Source organism: Heterocephalus glaber, unplaced genomic scaffold (assembly GCF_053883595.1).
Source record: "Heterocephalus glaber isolate CG9 unplaced genomic scaffold, H.glaber_assembly_v1.0 deba00001561, whole genome shotgun sequence".
NCBI classification, from domain to species: Eukaryota; Metazoa; Chordata; class Mammalia; order Rodentia; family Bathyergidae; genus Heterocephalus; species Heterocephalus glaber.
In genome coordinates this window covers 9,603,594-9,616,193 of record NW_028258349.1, presented here as the reverse complement: position 1 = coordinate 9,616,193, position 12,600 = coordinate 9,603,594, and the positions used below count along the sequence as shown (strand labels likewise).

The 12,600-nt window shown below is 40.3% G+C and overlaps 1 protein-coding gene across 4 annotated transcripts in view; it reads right to left on the bottom strand.

Annotated features, from left to right (window-relative positions):
• Window positions 1–1,745: 1,745 nt before the first annotated feature.
• The window catches only part of Dpy19l3 (dpy-19 like C-mannosyltransferase 3), a 73,938-nt gene continuing 63,083 nt past the window's right edge, over window positions 1,746–12,600 (bottom strand). For all 4 annotated transcript variants that reach the window (XM_087191012.1, XM_004858791.3, XM_021239559.2 and 1 more), the window contains 3 exons: window positions 8,931–9,063; window positions 6,454–6,612; window positions 1,746–4,514 (listed from right to left, as the gene is read on the bottom strand). In XM_087191012.1, the coding sequence (XP_087047138.1) occupies window positions 4,353–4,514; window positions 6,454–6,612; window positions 8,931–9,063 (454 nt within the window). In that variant the 3' untranslated portion in view covers window positions 1,746–4,352. The remainder of the gene's footprint in view (window positions 4,515–6,453; window positions 6,613–8,930; window positions 9,064–12,600) is intronic.

Sequence of the window (12,600 nt, the reverse complement as noted above, 5' to 3'; positions counted from 1 at the left end):
CATTATAAATACAATGACAACCTCACCACACTCATCTTTATTGATTTACTCTATTTTGCAACCTCACCACACCCATCTTTAGTGATTTACTCTATTTTGCAAATATTTAATGTGTTTCAACAAGCAGGTTCCTGCCAGGTGTGGTGGCACCTACCTATAATCTCAGAATTCAGGAGGCTGAGGCAGAAGGATCACTGTGAGTTCAAGGCTGGCCTGGGCTACATAGTGAGTTTAAGGCCAGATCCTACTACACAGTGAGACCCTGCCTCAACCCCTCCTTCCCAGGAAAGTAGGTTCCTTGGTTTTTGACCTTCAAAGAAATGAAAGACACTCATTTTGTGTAATCTAAAAGAGCTTTATTTAGTATATAATCTCCATACAATTCCATACAACAAATTATAAAAGCTCTTTGTGATTTTAGGAGTTTAAAAACAGAACCTCAACTACCACAAGAAAGTGAGCCACACTCTCATCTTAAAAGCTTTTTTTCCAAGAACAAACACTCTCTCCTAGGCTAAAAGGTTGTCATGTATAAAATATCTGGGGGCACGTTAACCAAAATACATGATCTGAGGAAACTTTTAATATCTTCCTATTAATGCCAAGGTCTGAATTAAATTTTTATAATTAAATATTTCTGTGTTACTTCAGGTAAATTTTGGTCAAGGATGAGCCAAAGTTAAAATAAATGTGGAATCGGTATACACATTTTTATTTTTATTTTCAGTTAATTGTGAAATAAAGATGCAGACCAAATGAAATATCTATACATGTCCTTGTCCCTAGCAGCACCTACCCAACACACACACACACACACACAAATTTACTAAGCTGAACTGATCTCACACAGGTCAGGAAAATCATCTTTAAGAGATAGCAAATGGCCTAGATCACTCCTTATTAACTAACCTCCTGACTAATACATCTGAAATGAATTGTTATTCTGTAAAAGCCTGTAATAAATGTGATGGGGATCTTTCAACTTGGGTAGAATTTTTATTGTGATTATTACCAGTAGACGGTCATTTAATTAAGTAGGTTAAAATAGGCAAAGTTGTTTTTTTTTTTTTTTTTTTGGTACCGGGATCGAACTCAGGACCTTGCGCTTGTGAGGCAGGCACTGGAACCACTGAGCTAAATCCCCGGCAGGCAGGTTAAAATAGGGAAGCATACTATATGTATATTTTTTTTCCTGCCTTGCACACATTAGGCAAGTGCTCTACCACTGAGCTACACCCCTAACGCTTCATTTTCTATTTTTTTTTTTCGGTAGTGGGGATGGAACTCAGGACCTTACATTTGCCAGGCAGGCGCAGCACCACTCAGCCACATCCCTGGCAAGAAAAGAGTTCCCCCCACTACTGGGGATAGAGCTGAGGACCTTGTGCTAGCAAGGCAGGTGCAGTGCCACTGAGCTAAATCCCTGGCCCACTTTCTAATATTTTGATGTGAAGCCAAGGACTTTCCTTTGCATAACAATCCAGTGATTGCAGTTCTACTTCTTGCATAAATCACACTAACAACATGATCTGGGTACATTTTAACACCTTCCTATTGGTTTAGGCATTTTAAAGATGGAATGAGTACCTAGATAAATTTTGTTTTTTATCTTTTCCCTGATATTTTAAAATTTTCCTAATCAATGATAAATTCTTTTTTTTTTTGGTACCAGGGATCCAACTCGGGTCCTTGAGCTTGTGTAGCAGGCGGCGAAACCACTGAGCTAAATCCCCGGGCATCAGTGATAAATTGAAAAGCAATTTTTATTAGCGATTCAGCATTTATCAAATCTTATCAAAACATTCAGCTTAATTTTTGCAGAAATATTTCTTTTTATACTTACATTTCCTAGGTTTATACACAGTTGACTGTGTGCACTTACAATAAAAGGACTCGCAGTGAAACTCTGGTACCAGTAGCCAGTGGAATCAGGGAGCAAGAGCACTGAGAGGGTGCAAGCAGCCGCCTGGCTGTGCCCTCTGCCTGCTGTGTGGGGCTTGGGCAGGGAGCCCACTGGAGGGATAGGGACTTAAGTGCTCTGGGGAGTCCCAAGTGGAGCCAATTATAAGCGGTTTTGCTGCACTTACAGGTTCTTTTGACTGCTCACCCAGGAGCAAAATGAGATGGTGTTTTTATCCATAAAGAGAGGGACACAATTTGAGGTTATTACCAAACATGAAACAGCCCACTAGCCTTGTGTGGTGGGGAGTTTAGGGCACAGAGCTCTTGCTTTGGCTTGCAGAGAGGCTGGAAGCCACAGCCAGACCAGATGCTCTTCATTTCCTCCTGTGTGCTCCAACAAGAAGGTCATAAACAAGAAGCCTGACAAGAGCTAAAAATATCTAACATGATTTGTTGGGAAATTTGGTCATCAGGAAATAAAAACTTCTATTGTGCATGGTCACAGTGTCTTGGAAAGAGTGTACATATGGATTCTGTCTTGCAATATTGTTTTGGCACTTTATATTTTTCACTAAAGACTGAACACTAAATGTTTTGGCAACAGTGTCACTATGAAAAAAATTCAGTGTATGCCATTAATATGGCAATGACGAGCATACAAATTTAAGTACCTATTCCTTGTATACTGAGACTCCAAATACTTAGAATACACAGAGAGATATTTAAAGTAAATTTAAATAGGGCTGGAAAAGTAACAGAGTTTGTAAAAAACAAAATCACATAGTGTCAACATATTGTACCTTACATGTGCTTGGTTTCAATTAGAGTAAGGCACCGCCGAAGGATGTACTGACCCATGCTGTCAGCTACAACAGGCATGCATCATTACTGGCTTAATTAAAGTTTCAGTACTGATTAAAATGTTTTATTATTGTATTATCCTAAACTGCAGTGGTCTCCAACCTTATTAAGGAATACAGGAAAGATATAATTCAGGAGTTTCAGTTGCATAATTTAATAACCCAGCTACTGCCAATTTTTTATTTAAATAAGTTTTGGTTTAAGCCAAATATCCTTGTGTCCAACAAGACAGTGTAAAAATGGTTTTGAATGCTGCTTAATAAGGAGTAACTGAACACAAAATCATTCGAACATGTGATGTTATCCATCTTGATGGTGATGGCAATTTACTTCAATACAACTGCAAGGAGAAACATTTAAATCATTTCCAACTGGCAAGAACAGGGGAGAAAGTTAATTTCATTAGCCAGCTTGATTTAATTAAATGGACAATATGCTTTTATCAGCAACTTTTACATGTCCCTAATCATTAGAAATGAATTATAAAAGCAATTATCAAAAATTCTGAGCAGTTATGTATAATCTTCTTCGTTGTTACAAATAAGCATGACTTAGAGGCACTTGGTTACCTCTCAGTGAGGAAAAGAGTAACATTACCAGGGCCCACAGTGTAAGATTGGAGACCAAAGTCAAACTTGGTATGAAAATGCTGTCTGCCAAAAATACTGCATTAGTGAACTAGTCAAGATACACGTTTAAAAAATATTCAGACTTTGCAAGGATCTAGGCTGTAAAAAATACAAAGGCTAAAAACACAAAAAGTTTACAAAATTTTGCAAACCCAGTAAATTGAAATGAGTAAAAAATGAAGCAAACTATTTTACTTGCATGAGAGATTAAAGAATATCAGTAGGTTTTTAAAAAATAATAAGACTAAAAAGTAACAAATTCTACTTGGCTACATAGACTTTTGAGGACTGAACCATACAGAACTTGTAACACTTTTTCTGTGCCTAGATTAAAATACTGTCAATGTACCACACAGTCTACTGGATATATAATGTATGAGACAGTGCAACGTGATTTTTAAGATACATACAAAGACCTAACATGATTTTTTTGTTGTTGTTCATGTTAAAACCAGGAAAATTGGAAAACATTATAAAATTGTAAGATGAAAAAGGACAACAAAGAGCTTTTTTAAAAAGCCACCAATTGGTCTTCACTAGTGAAATAATATTAAATAATTTAAATATGCATCCTTTCTATTCCACTTAACCAGAGCTGCCTTGTAAGTTAACTGAAAATCTAAAGTATTTCTGATCCCGATCAGGCTCTCTTCCTCAGCTTGGTATGTCCGGGTCATCCCGGAACACATACGATTTGACTCAACAGCCAAATTCTAGGTGAATCTTAGGAAGTTGTGAACATTTAGTCTAATGAACAATAGAACATATGAAAGATAAAAGACAAGACAAAAAAGACTTCAGCTTGTGGAAGATGGTGCCACTCGTGTAAACAGCTGCAGGATGTCTGCACGTCACAGCTTTTGGGTACCAGAGACCCACTCACCCCAGAATCATCAGCTAACAACTTCCCTGACAATGCAGTTTCACTGTGTCCAAAACACAGAAGGGCAGGAATGTCTACTACTTGTTCCTGGACAGCTTGTAGACGTGAAAGGTCTTGTTTTGAAACACCCTGGTAAAGTGTGCCATGTAGGGAGGCAGGTTTCTTTTGATCTCTTCACAGAAGCGAGGGTGGTCTGCAGGCTTCAAGTCAGGATCATTCTCTCCTGGGCCATCCATCATCTAAACCCAAGATAAACCCACCTTCAATGTGGGGATAAAACATACTTGCAAGAGACAGCAGAAGTGGGAACACAAAACTACAGTGAACGCTGAATTTTTAAAAATACAGGAAAAGACACATTGCCAAGAATGAAAGTGTATTTGAAGAGAAGGAGAATATTTTGAGTTTTTTGAAGGGGATTAATGGTAATGTATCTTTTACTGTAATAATTTCTTTTTTCATTTAAGCATTCACTTTAGTTTTTTTTGCAATCAACCAATTACGGTAATTTCTGTCAAATAAAAACCTTACCAAAAAAATAAAAACAAAAACTTTATGATGTGTCCTCATCCACCTTATCTACCAGATCTGGTACCATATGACTTTTGGCCCTTCCCCAAAGTGAAACTGAGCATGAAAGTCAACTGACCATAAAAACTGTCCATTTTGAGTAGATTAAGACATTGAGGCAGCCACAACAGTGCAACCAAAGACTCATGAAAGAAGACTTCCAGAACTCCTTGAGAAAGTGGTAAGAATGATGGGATAAGTGTGTTTGAAGCAAGGGGGAGTATCTTGCGAAGGATTAATGGCAATGTATCTTTTACTATAATGAATTTTTAAAATAACCAATATTCACCATATTTTTTATCATACCTCACAAGTACTATGTTTCCTTAAAAATATGTTAGTGAAACTGAATATTATTTCAATGTCAGTGGGTACTAAATATCACTTGGTTCATCTTTCTTCCTCTTCAGAAGTGCAGATCAAGGCTGAGGAGAGTTGAGTATCACACAATGGTCACCATTAAAGGCAAAGTCAGAACTAGAACTTAGATCTCCTTGTTCTTAGAAATGTCCTACATATTGTCTCTCTCACAAGTGAAATACACAGAACTATTCTGACCAGCGGAAGTTTTCCAACTCATTAGATGCACAAGTGAGAAAAAGTCATACACAAAGCAAAATTTAAATTCACGTCATCAGTCTTTACTGGCTCTGAATTCAAGAAAGTTACTATTATTTTTCTTAGGCAAAAGTTTGAATCTCAAATCATTGATTTGTTTTCAGGTTTAGGCTAGGTTTGTCATTTTATCCCATCCCTTTACATACAACCATCGGCTTTTATACCCACTATAAGCCCTACTTCTAAAGGGGGAAATTCCTGTTCGAGACCCAGCACACCTTCAAAAACGTTTTCCTTGGAGGGAGAAAGGAAAGATACACAGCATGTTTTTCAGCTCTGGAGTGCAAGCTTAGCCACAGAAGGCCACCTCTGCGGCTCTGCATGTGGGACACAGGACACCCTGAGAGGGCAGAGGGAGAAGAAACAGCAAGAAGAGCAGACCCTGAGCCTGGGAGAGGGAGTGACCTGCTGCCAGGTGCCTATGGACAAGCCAACAGGAGGCTTGGGAGCAGTACTTTAAGAGGTTAAAGTTTTGTTTTTAACAAGAGTCTCCCCAAAATAAATTTTATGCAAAGCCATATGATGGCAACCAGCCAAAGACAGACTTGCTGTGTGACACAGACCTGGGGACCTGGAGGTCCCCTAACCCCTCACCCTGGCCCCTGTGGCAGTCACTAAAGTGTTAAGGCAGGGGTTCTACAGAATGGAAAGGACAGAGGGCTTCATTTATGATACCATTATAATAGGGTGCTGCCCACCTATAATCCCAGTCTCTGGGTGGTTTAGGCAGGAGGATTCTAAATTCAAGTCCAGCTTGGGAAGTTTAGTGATTTAGTGAGTCTCTGTCTCAAAATAAAAGACAAAAGAGGGCTGGAGATGTAGCTCAGTACCAAAATCCTGAGCCTTTTATATCTATATAAAGATGATATATAGTGTAAGAAGTATACATGTATACATACACACACACACACAGTAAAGATTTCAAGATTCAAATTGATTGGAATCCCACTCCCTCTAAGGGCTTCCTGCTGTGTAAGGCAACATGCTCACGTGTCCATTGGCAACATCCAACAGGTCCCTCAGCCGGCAGCCCCGGTGATGCCTGCGCTCGTAGCAGATGCTGTCTTCCAGGATCACATAGTCAGTGCCGAAGGACTTCAGGAGGGCATGCACTTCCTCTGGGGATCTCTTTGCATATATCTGATAAACCTTCAAAATGCAGTAAGAATAGAATAAGGGAAAATAACTCTCAACCACTTGTGAGTTAATCGAGGAATGTGCTGTAGCCTCCCATGGAGGTGACTCTGAGACCAAACCCCCCACCCCATTGAGGCCACTGCTGTAATCACTTATCTTTATCCAGAGGCATGCAGGGGACATTTCCAAAAGAATACTTTAATTATCTAGCTGTAGGAAGGGGGGGGAGAGTGAGTCATGCTGAATGCATTTGGATTCAGACATCAAATACACTTGGATTGGGAATGTATTCTTTTGACTTATGAATATATTCATCAGTAGATGTCAACTCTAAGAATGCTTCACCAAGGCAAATAACACAGCTGAGTAAGACAACAAAGGGGATCCAAAACAAGAATAATCCAGTGCAGGTGATGGTACAGCCTGGGGTACATGTGCTGGTAAGGAAGAGACCCAGCTGTTGACAATGGCACAGCTGTGGGGGGGTCCCTGGGGCAGCACTTGTCCTGTGGCTGTTACACTGCATATCACTTTATCCGGAGACCCTAGTGTTCGTCACCTCTCATCCTTCCAGAGCACAAGGAAGCTGTGCTGCCCCCTGCACAGTCCCCAAGAGGTGCCCTATGTGAGTGCCTGGTCTGAGTGTCCTGTGTTCTGGGACTTGGAATTGGGAAAGGCTGTGTGGAGTATGGTGGGGGGTACTGTTAAGAGAGGAAGTGTCTCCTGTGCTGGCCCCCATTCCCAGGGATGGAGTCCTAACTTCTAGGACTGAGTGGGAGGGCCTGATTCAGTACGCTCACATGCACTGGTGAAATGGGAATGAGGCGAGCTGCTTCTACTGTGAACACTGTGTGGCTGGTCATCCAACAGTCAAGCAGAAGGCTCTGACAAAGGCCTTCCTGAATTTGAAGGTCACAACTAAAGACCAGCATGAAGATCTTCACGATGCCTGTTTTAGGAGCAATACTAGTTCCCTCTTGGAGAGTGTGGTGCACAAAAAGGCATGGCTTTCTGCAGCTCCCCAGCCTAACCAGCACCTCCTCCCCAACTTTCCACCCTTCTATTGAACCCGGAGCTGTCTGGGACACTTGGGTCAACTGCCAAACTCCCATGTTAGCAGGAGTTTAAGTTGAGATTATTTCCATTAAAAAAAAAATAGGGCACTCAGTAAAAATCCCTATTGAATCCTTGTTGGTGAGGACTATGGGTAACAGATGTGCTCTTGCATTGGTCAGTGGAAGGCAAGGAGCTGTCACCCACACAGAGGGTGATGGGACAGTGCCACACTCCTTGTCTCAGGTGTTTCGGATCTGAGAATCTGATGTACACAGATACCACTGCATCTATACAGGTGCATATTAGGGTTATTATTTGGAGCATTGTATGATTGCAAAAAATGGAGACAGCCTACATGGTTAAATAAAATATGCTACATCCACAAATAATATATAGCTTTAAAATTAACAAGGAAGCTATTAATATACTAAGAGAATGATTTCCAAAATATATTATCAAAAAAGCAAGGTACACTGTTACTTCTTTAGTCTTAAAAAAGGTAGAAAAGAGTATGAATATGTGTGCGTGTATATTTGTTTGTATAGGCATAAAATACCATATGAAGGAAAAAAAAAAAAAGAAACTGGAAACACTGCCTACGTCCTGGGAGGAGAATTATTAGCTGGGACACAGGGATGAGAGAGACTTTTCATTACATTTCCTTTCATATGTTTATGACCTCTGAGTTATGTGACTATATTACCTATTTTAAAAAACAGTAACAACAGCTGGGTGTGGTGGTGCATGCCTGTAATCTCAGCGCCTTGGGAGGCTGAGGCAGGAGGATTCCAAGTTCAAGCCCAGCTTGGACAACTTAGCGAGATCCTGTCTCAAAATAAAAAAGTAGCTCAATGTAAAGGCCCTGAGTTGAATCCCCAGTATCACAAAAACAAAAGATATAAAACCTCCAAACCCAGCAACAACAAAACTCCCACAATTACAAATGGCCCATGAAATGATTTATAAAAACGTTACCATTTCTACTCCTTTTCTTTCCCTCTCCAATTCGAAAGTTCTAAGGGCTTTGTCTGAAATACTGTCTTCTGTACACTCCTGGGTGTTTTTTTCTGTTATTCCTCCGAGAGGAGGTTGCTGCCCAAACAGCCTTTAACGAACGGGGCAGGCTGCTGTCAGGATGAGGAGATGCAAGCCTGGTGCCTCGTGCCTGCCCTGCGCACTGGAGGCAGCAGCCCAAAGCCCATCTTTCTCCATGCAGAGAAGCTGAGCCCTTGGCTGGCCCAGAAGAAGCGTGAAAAGGCAGAGCTGGGCCTCACCGCTTTGGTCCGCTCCCTCAGGCTGTTGTCTTCGTAGTGTGGGTGGTTGGTTAAGGTCCTTCCCGTGCACAGCTTGACTCCGGCCAGCAGCTGCATGCTTCCTGCAAACACTGCCTTTCTTGGGGTGTTAGAGCTAAAAGATTGTAAGAGTCCAAATCAACCCTACTGCTGAGATATCCTCAAAGACATTCAAGAAGACAACATCACGCCTTCAGAATTATCCAACTATGTTAAGAAGTGTTAAGAGAGAGAGGAATTAAGAGCAAAGCAAAACTAGACCAGACCAGGAGCTGGCCTGGGGTAAGGCTCTGTCTGATGGCAAACCTTTTGAGACAGAGTCCCCACACTGCTCTTGAAGTCATCACCTGGCACCACTACTCCTTTTCGAGTCTATAATTTCCAGGCTAAAATTCACAATTTCCTCTTGCTATTGTTCCAAAGAGGCAAGATTCTAACAGAAAGAACTCAAAAGATGGCTTCTGTTTTTTGTACTGAACTTCACTAAAGTGCTGGCTAGATAAAAGTAACAAAATACAAAGTCAGGAAGTGCAGGTGATTATAAATCATTTCCAAGGATCTTTGTTTAAAGTAAAGCAAAACAATTCCAAGATATTACTATAAATTAAGAAAAACACATAATAAAAACAGAAAATGGGAAGAAGATTCTGAAATAGTAAATATCTTATTCTCAATGTGGGGATCGACACTATTTCTGGCAGGGGAACATTCTTTCTCCTTGGTCCTGATTGGGGAAAAGCATTTGCGGCTTTAGGAACACAGGGCACCCCAACAGTAATCACATCTCACTTTCTGATTATGGATAGTCTATGATTCTGTGCCTCCCAGGGGGTCTGAGAACAATGATGAAGGACCAAGGAAAGAGTCAAAGAACTCAGTGCCCGACGGCAAAAAAGGAGTATTAGTAGCTAATTTAATTTCCTTCTGTTTTCTGGAAACCTGGAAGGTGCAAACTGATGAGGGGTTATTTTACCACGGAGAAAACAACAGCTCTTCTAGGTACAGTATTCTCCCCAGTACAGAATTTCCCATACAGGCCCATTAAGAGCATTGCAAGGTATGTTTATCCTTCCTTTGTTAAGAAAGAGGAGTCTGTGACTGCTGCACTGGGCTAAAAGGATGGAGACAGTTTTGAGGAGTCTATCTGAAATCAGTAAAATTCTACATCCTTTGCAGAAAAAGCTATAGCAGGCTGCTCATAATGTTTCTGGAGAGCAGGGCATGAAGCTTTCTGATACTGAGGTTTCTAAGAGAAGCCTCGTCATATTCATGTATCCCACTAGGATGTGCTATTTATTTCAACCTAATGCCAAGACTGCAGCATGAATGCCGTCCAACAGTGGCCTTCAGATGTCTATGAGCAAGACATCCTACTATTCAAATGATGACATTTACAAATAATTTGCTTTTGAAAAATTCAAGATTTTCTAACGATGACACTCATTCGCTTGCATTCCAATAAGCCTTCTTAAGTGAGGGGAAAAAGTGGATGGAATTACAATGAGCACACAAGGAATAACACATAATCTGCCTTATTCCGCACCCATGCCAGAGTTTAGAATGTGGATTCCAAGAAGTTTTATGTGAGCTTGGCTGCCCTTGATGAGTTGTTTTCATTCTGACAACCAGACCCAGGAACACAAGAACAGATAGATGCTTGCTCTGTCACCCTACAGGCACAATAGGGGATGTCTGACATTTGTCTCATGTGGTCAGAGGAATAGAAGGGTTGAATATGTTCACGATGGGGTCATAATTCATATGTCTTGGTGCAGGGTGGCTTGAACTACTAGTGGCACATGCATGACTGTACCACTTGTACAACCAGTGTTACAAGCCGTCCAATGGGCCAGTCATGCATGTACACTGGTTCAGTTAAAACTTAGTAAATACTTATTCTGGGCCATGTACACAATGCTACTGTCATTTATAGTATATTGCCATAATTGCTAAAGAGAATAAATATGAATTAATGAAAGTGCCATCATTTTTCCAAGCCAATTTTCTTTCCTTCTGTATACTTTCAAATGGCATAAGCCATTACACTGCAATAAATCATACAATAACATCACATATTAATGCCGAAAAGCAGCTGTCTTTGAACTGACAGATTTCCAATGTAGGAAGAAAGGAGTCTGGTTTCCATGTCTGGCAGAGCCTGAGGTAGATGGAAATGATCCTGGTTGGCACGGTCTTACTGACTAAAGATGCCAAACTTGTCTTTTTACACAAAAGACAGATCCAGCCGCTGAACTTCCAACATCTATTCAAAGCACAGGCCTGTCTTAGCATCCCCGTTTTGAGTACACAGCAGGAACAGGCACCAAGATGATGCACAGAGCTGTTCACAGTGTGCACTGTATAATTATGGCAGAGACAGAAGATGAACCCTGTTATCTATTCACAGCTAACGGTCAGGGTTTCAGCCTACTTCTCGGACTCTAATTGTAATACTCTGATGAATTACGGAGTTCACAAAGGTTTAAATGTCAAAAAGTCCTAGATTGCTTGTGTGGGGGGTTATAAAGTTATTCTTTACTTATTCAAGATGTATCACCCAGGACCTACCATGTGTTGGGCTGGTAAGCACGGTATGACAACCTATTTTTTTTGGACAACCTGTTTTTGATAAGCTTACTGGTCAATAGAGCCAGGCTCAGCTTTATTACAGGCAAATAATTGAAAATAAACCAGAAATTAGTCTATAGTGTACTTTCTAATGCTTACTGCAGGCCTTCAGCTATGCAGGCTCTAAATGAGGCTCTCCTTGCTCAGGAGGCTCTAAATGCACCTGCCCCTGCCCTCCGTGCAGCCCCAGGCAGCAGGACATCAGCAGAGGAGGAGGAAGCCATGTCACATGGGTGCTGAGAGGAAGTGAGAAGAAAAACGGAATATAGCTCATTAAATTGTATCATGTCTTAATGTTTGGCCTTATTACCAAAAAGTCCAAAAGTTTAAAAGAAATGCACTCTGTTTATTAGTGTAAGTCTCTGGATTGTTGAACTACTCTTACTAAGCCCTTAGTTTTATTTTAGTGTTGTAAAATAAGGAAATCCAATGCCTAGAAAATGAATTAGAAAAAATTCTCCTTTGAAAACTACTGACTTCCAAGGCTGGTAGAGTTGATGTTCACTAACTTTATTTTGTTGACTTAGTTTTAAATGCTGGGCCCATGGTAAATCTGGGATAATTCACTGCTACTTTAAATATTTAACTTTACCGATAAGGCAATGACAAAAGTCAAAGCAACAAGCAAAGTGGAAAAAGAAACCCTATATTCATTGTATTATATACTTTCTGTGGTAGAATTTGCAGGAAAAGGGAAAAGAGATTCTTTGTAACTTAAAATATGCACAATGATAGATCTTATACTGGGCAATTTTCCTTCACAGATACTTGTGCCTGATGCAGTCTCTGGTCTGAATCTAAAACAGCTAATGTCCTTTTAACTATTGAACGACACTCCTCTATTATACAAAAACAGCAATTTTTACAAATGTTTGAACAAATGATGTATAAAATGAAAGGATAATTTGTTTTTATAGCTCTCTACCAACTCCATAGCAGGCTGCCCAACCTGCAAACAATTTATTCTGTAAGGAATGTCATTAAATAATGACAAGGACTCACAGGTCAAATGGATTTACATTAT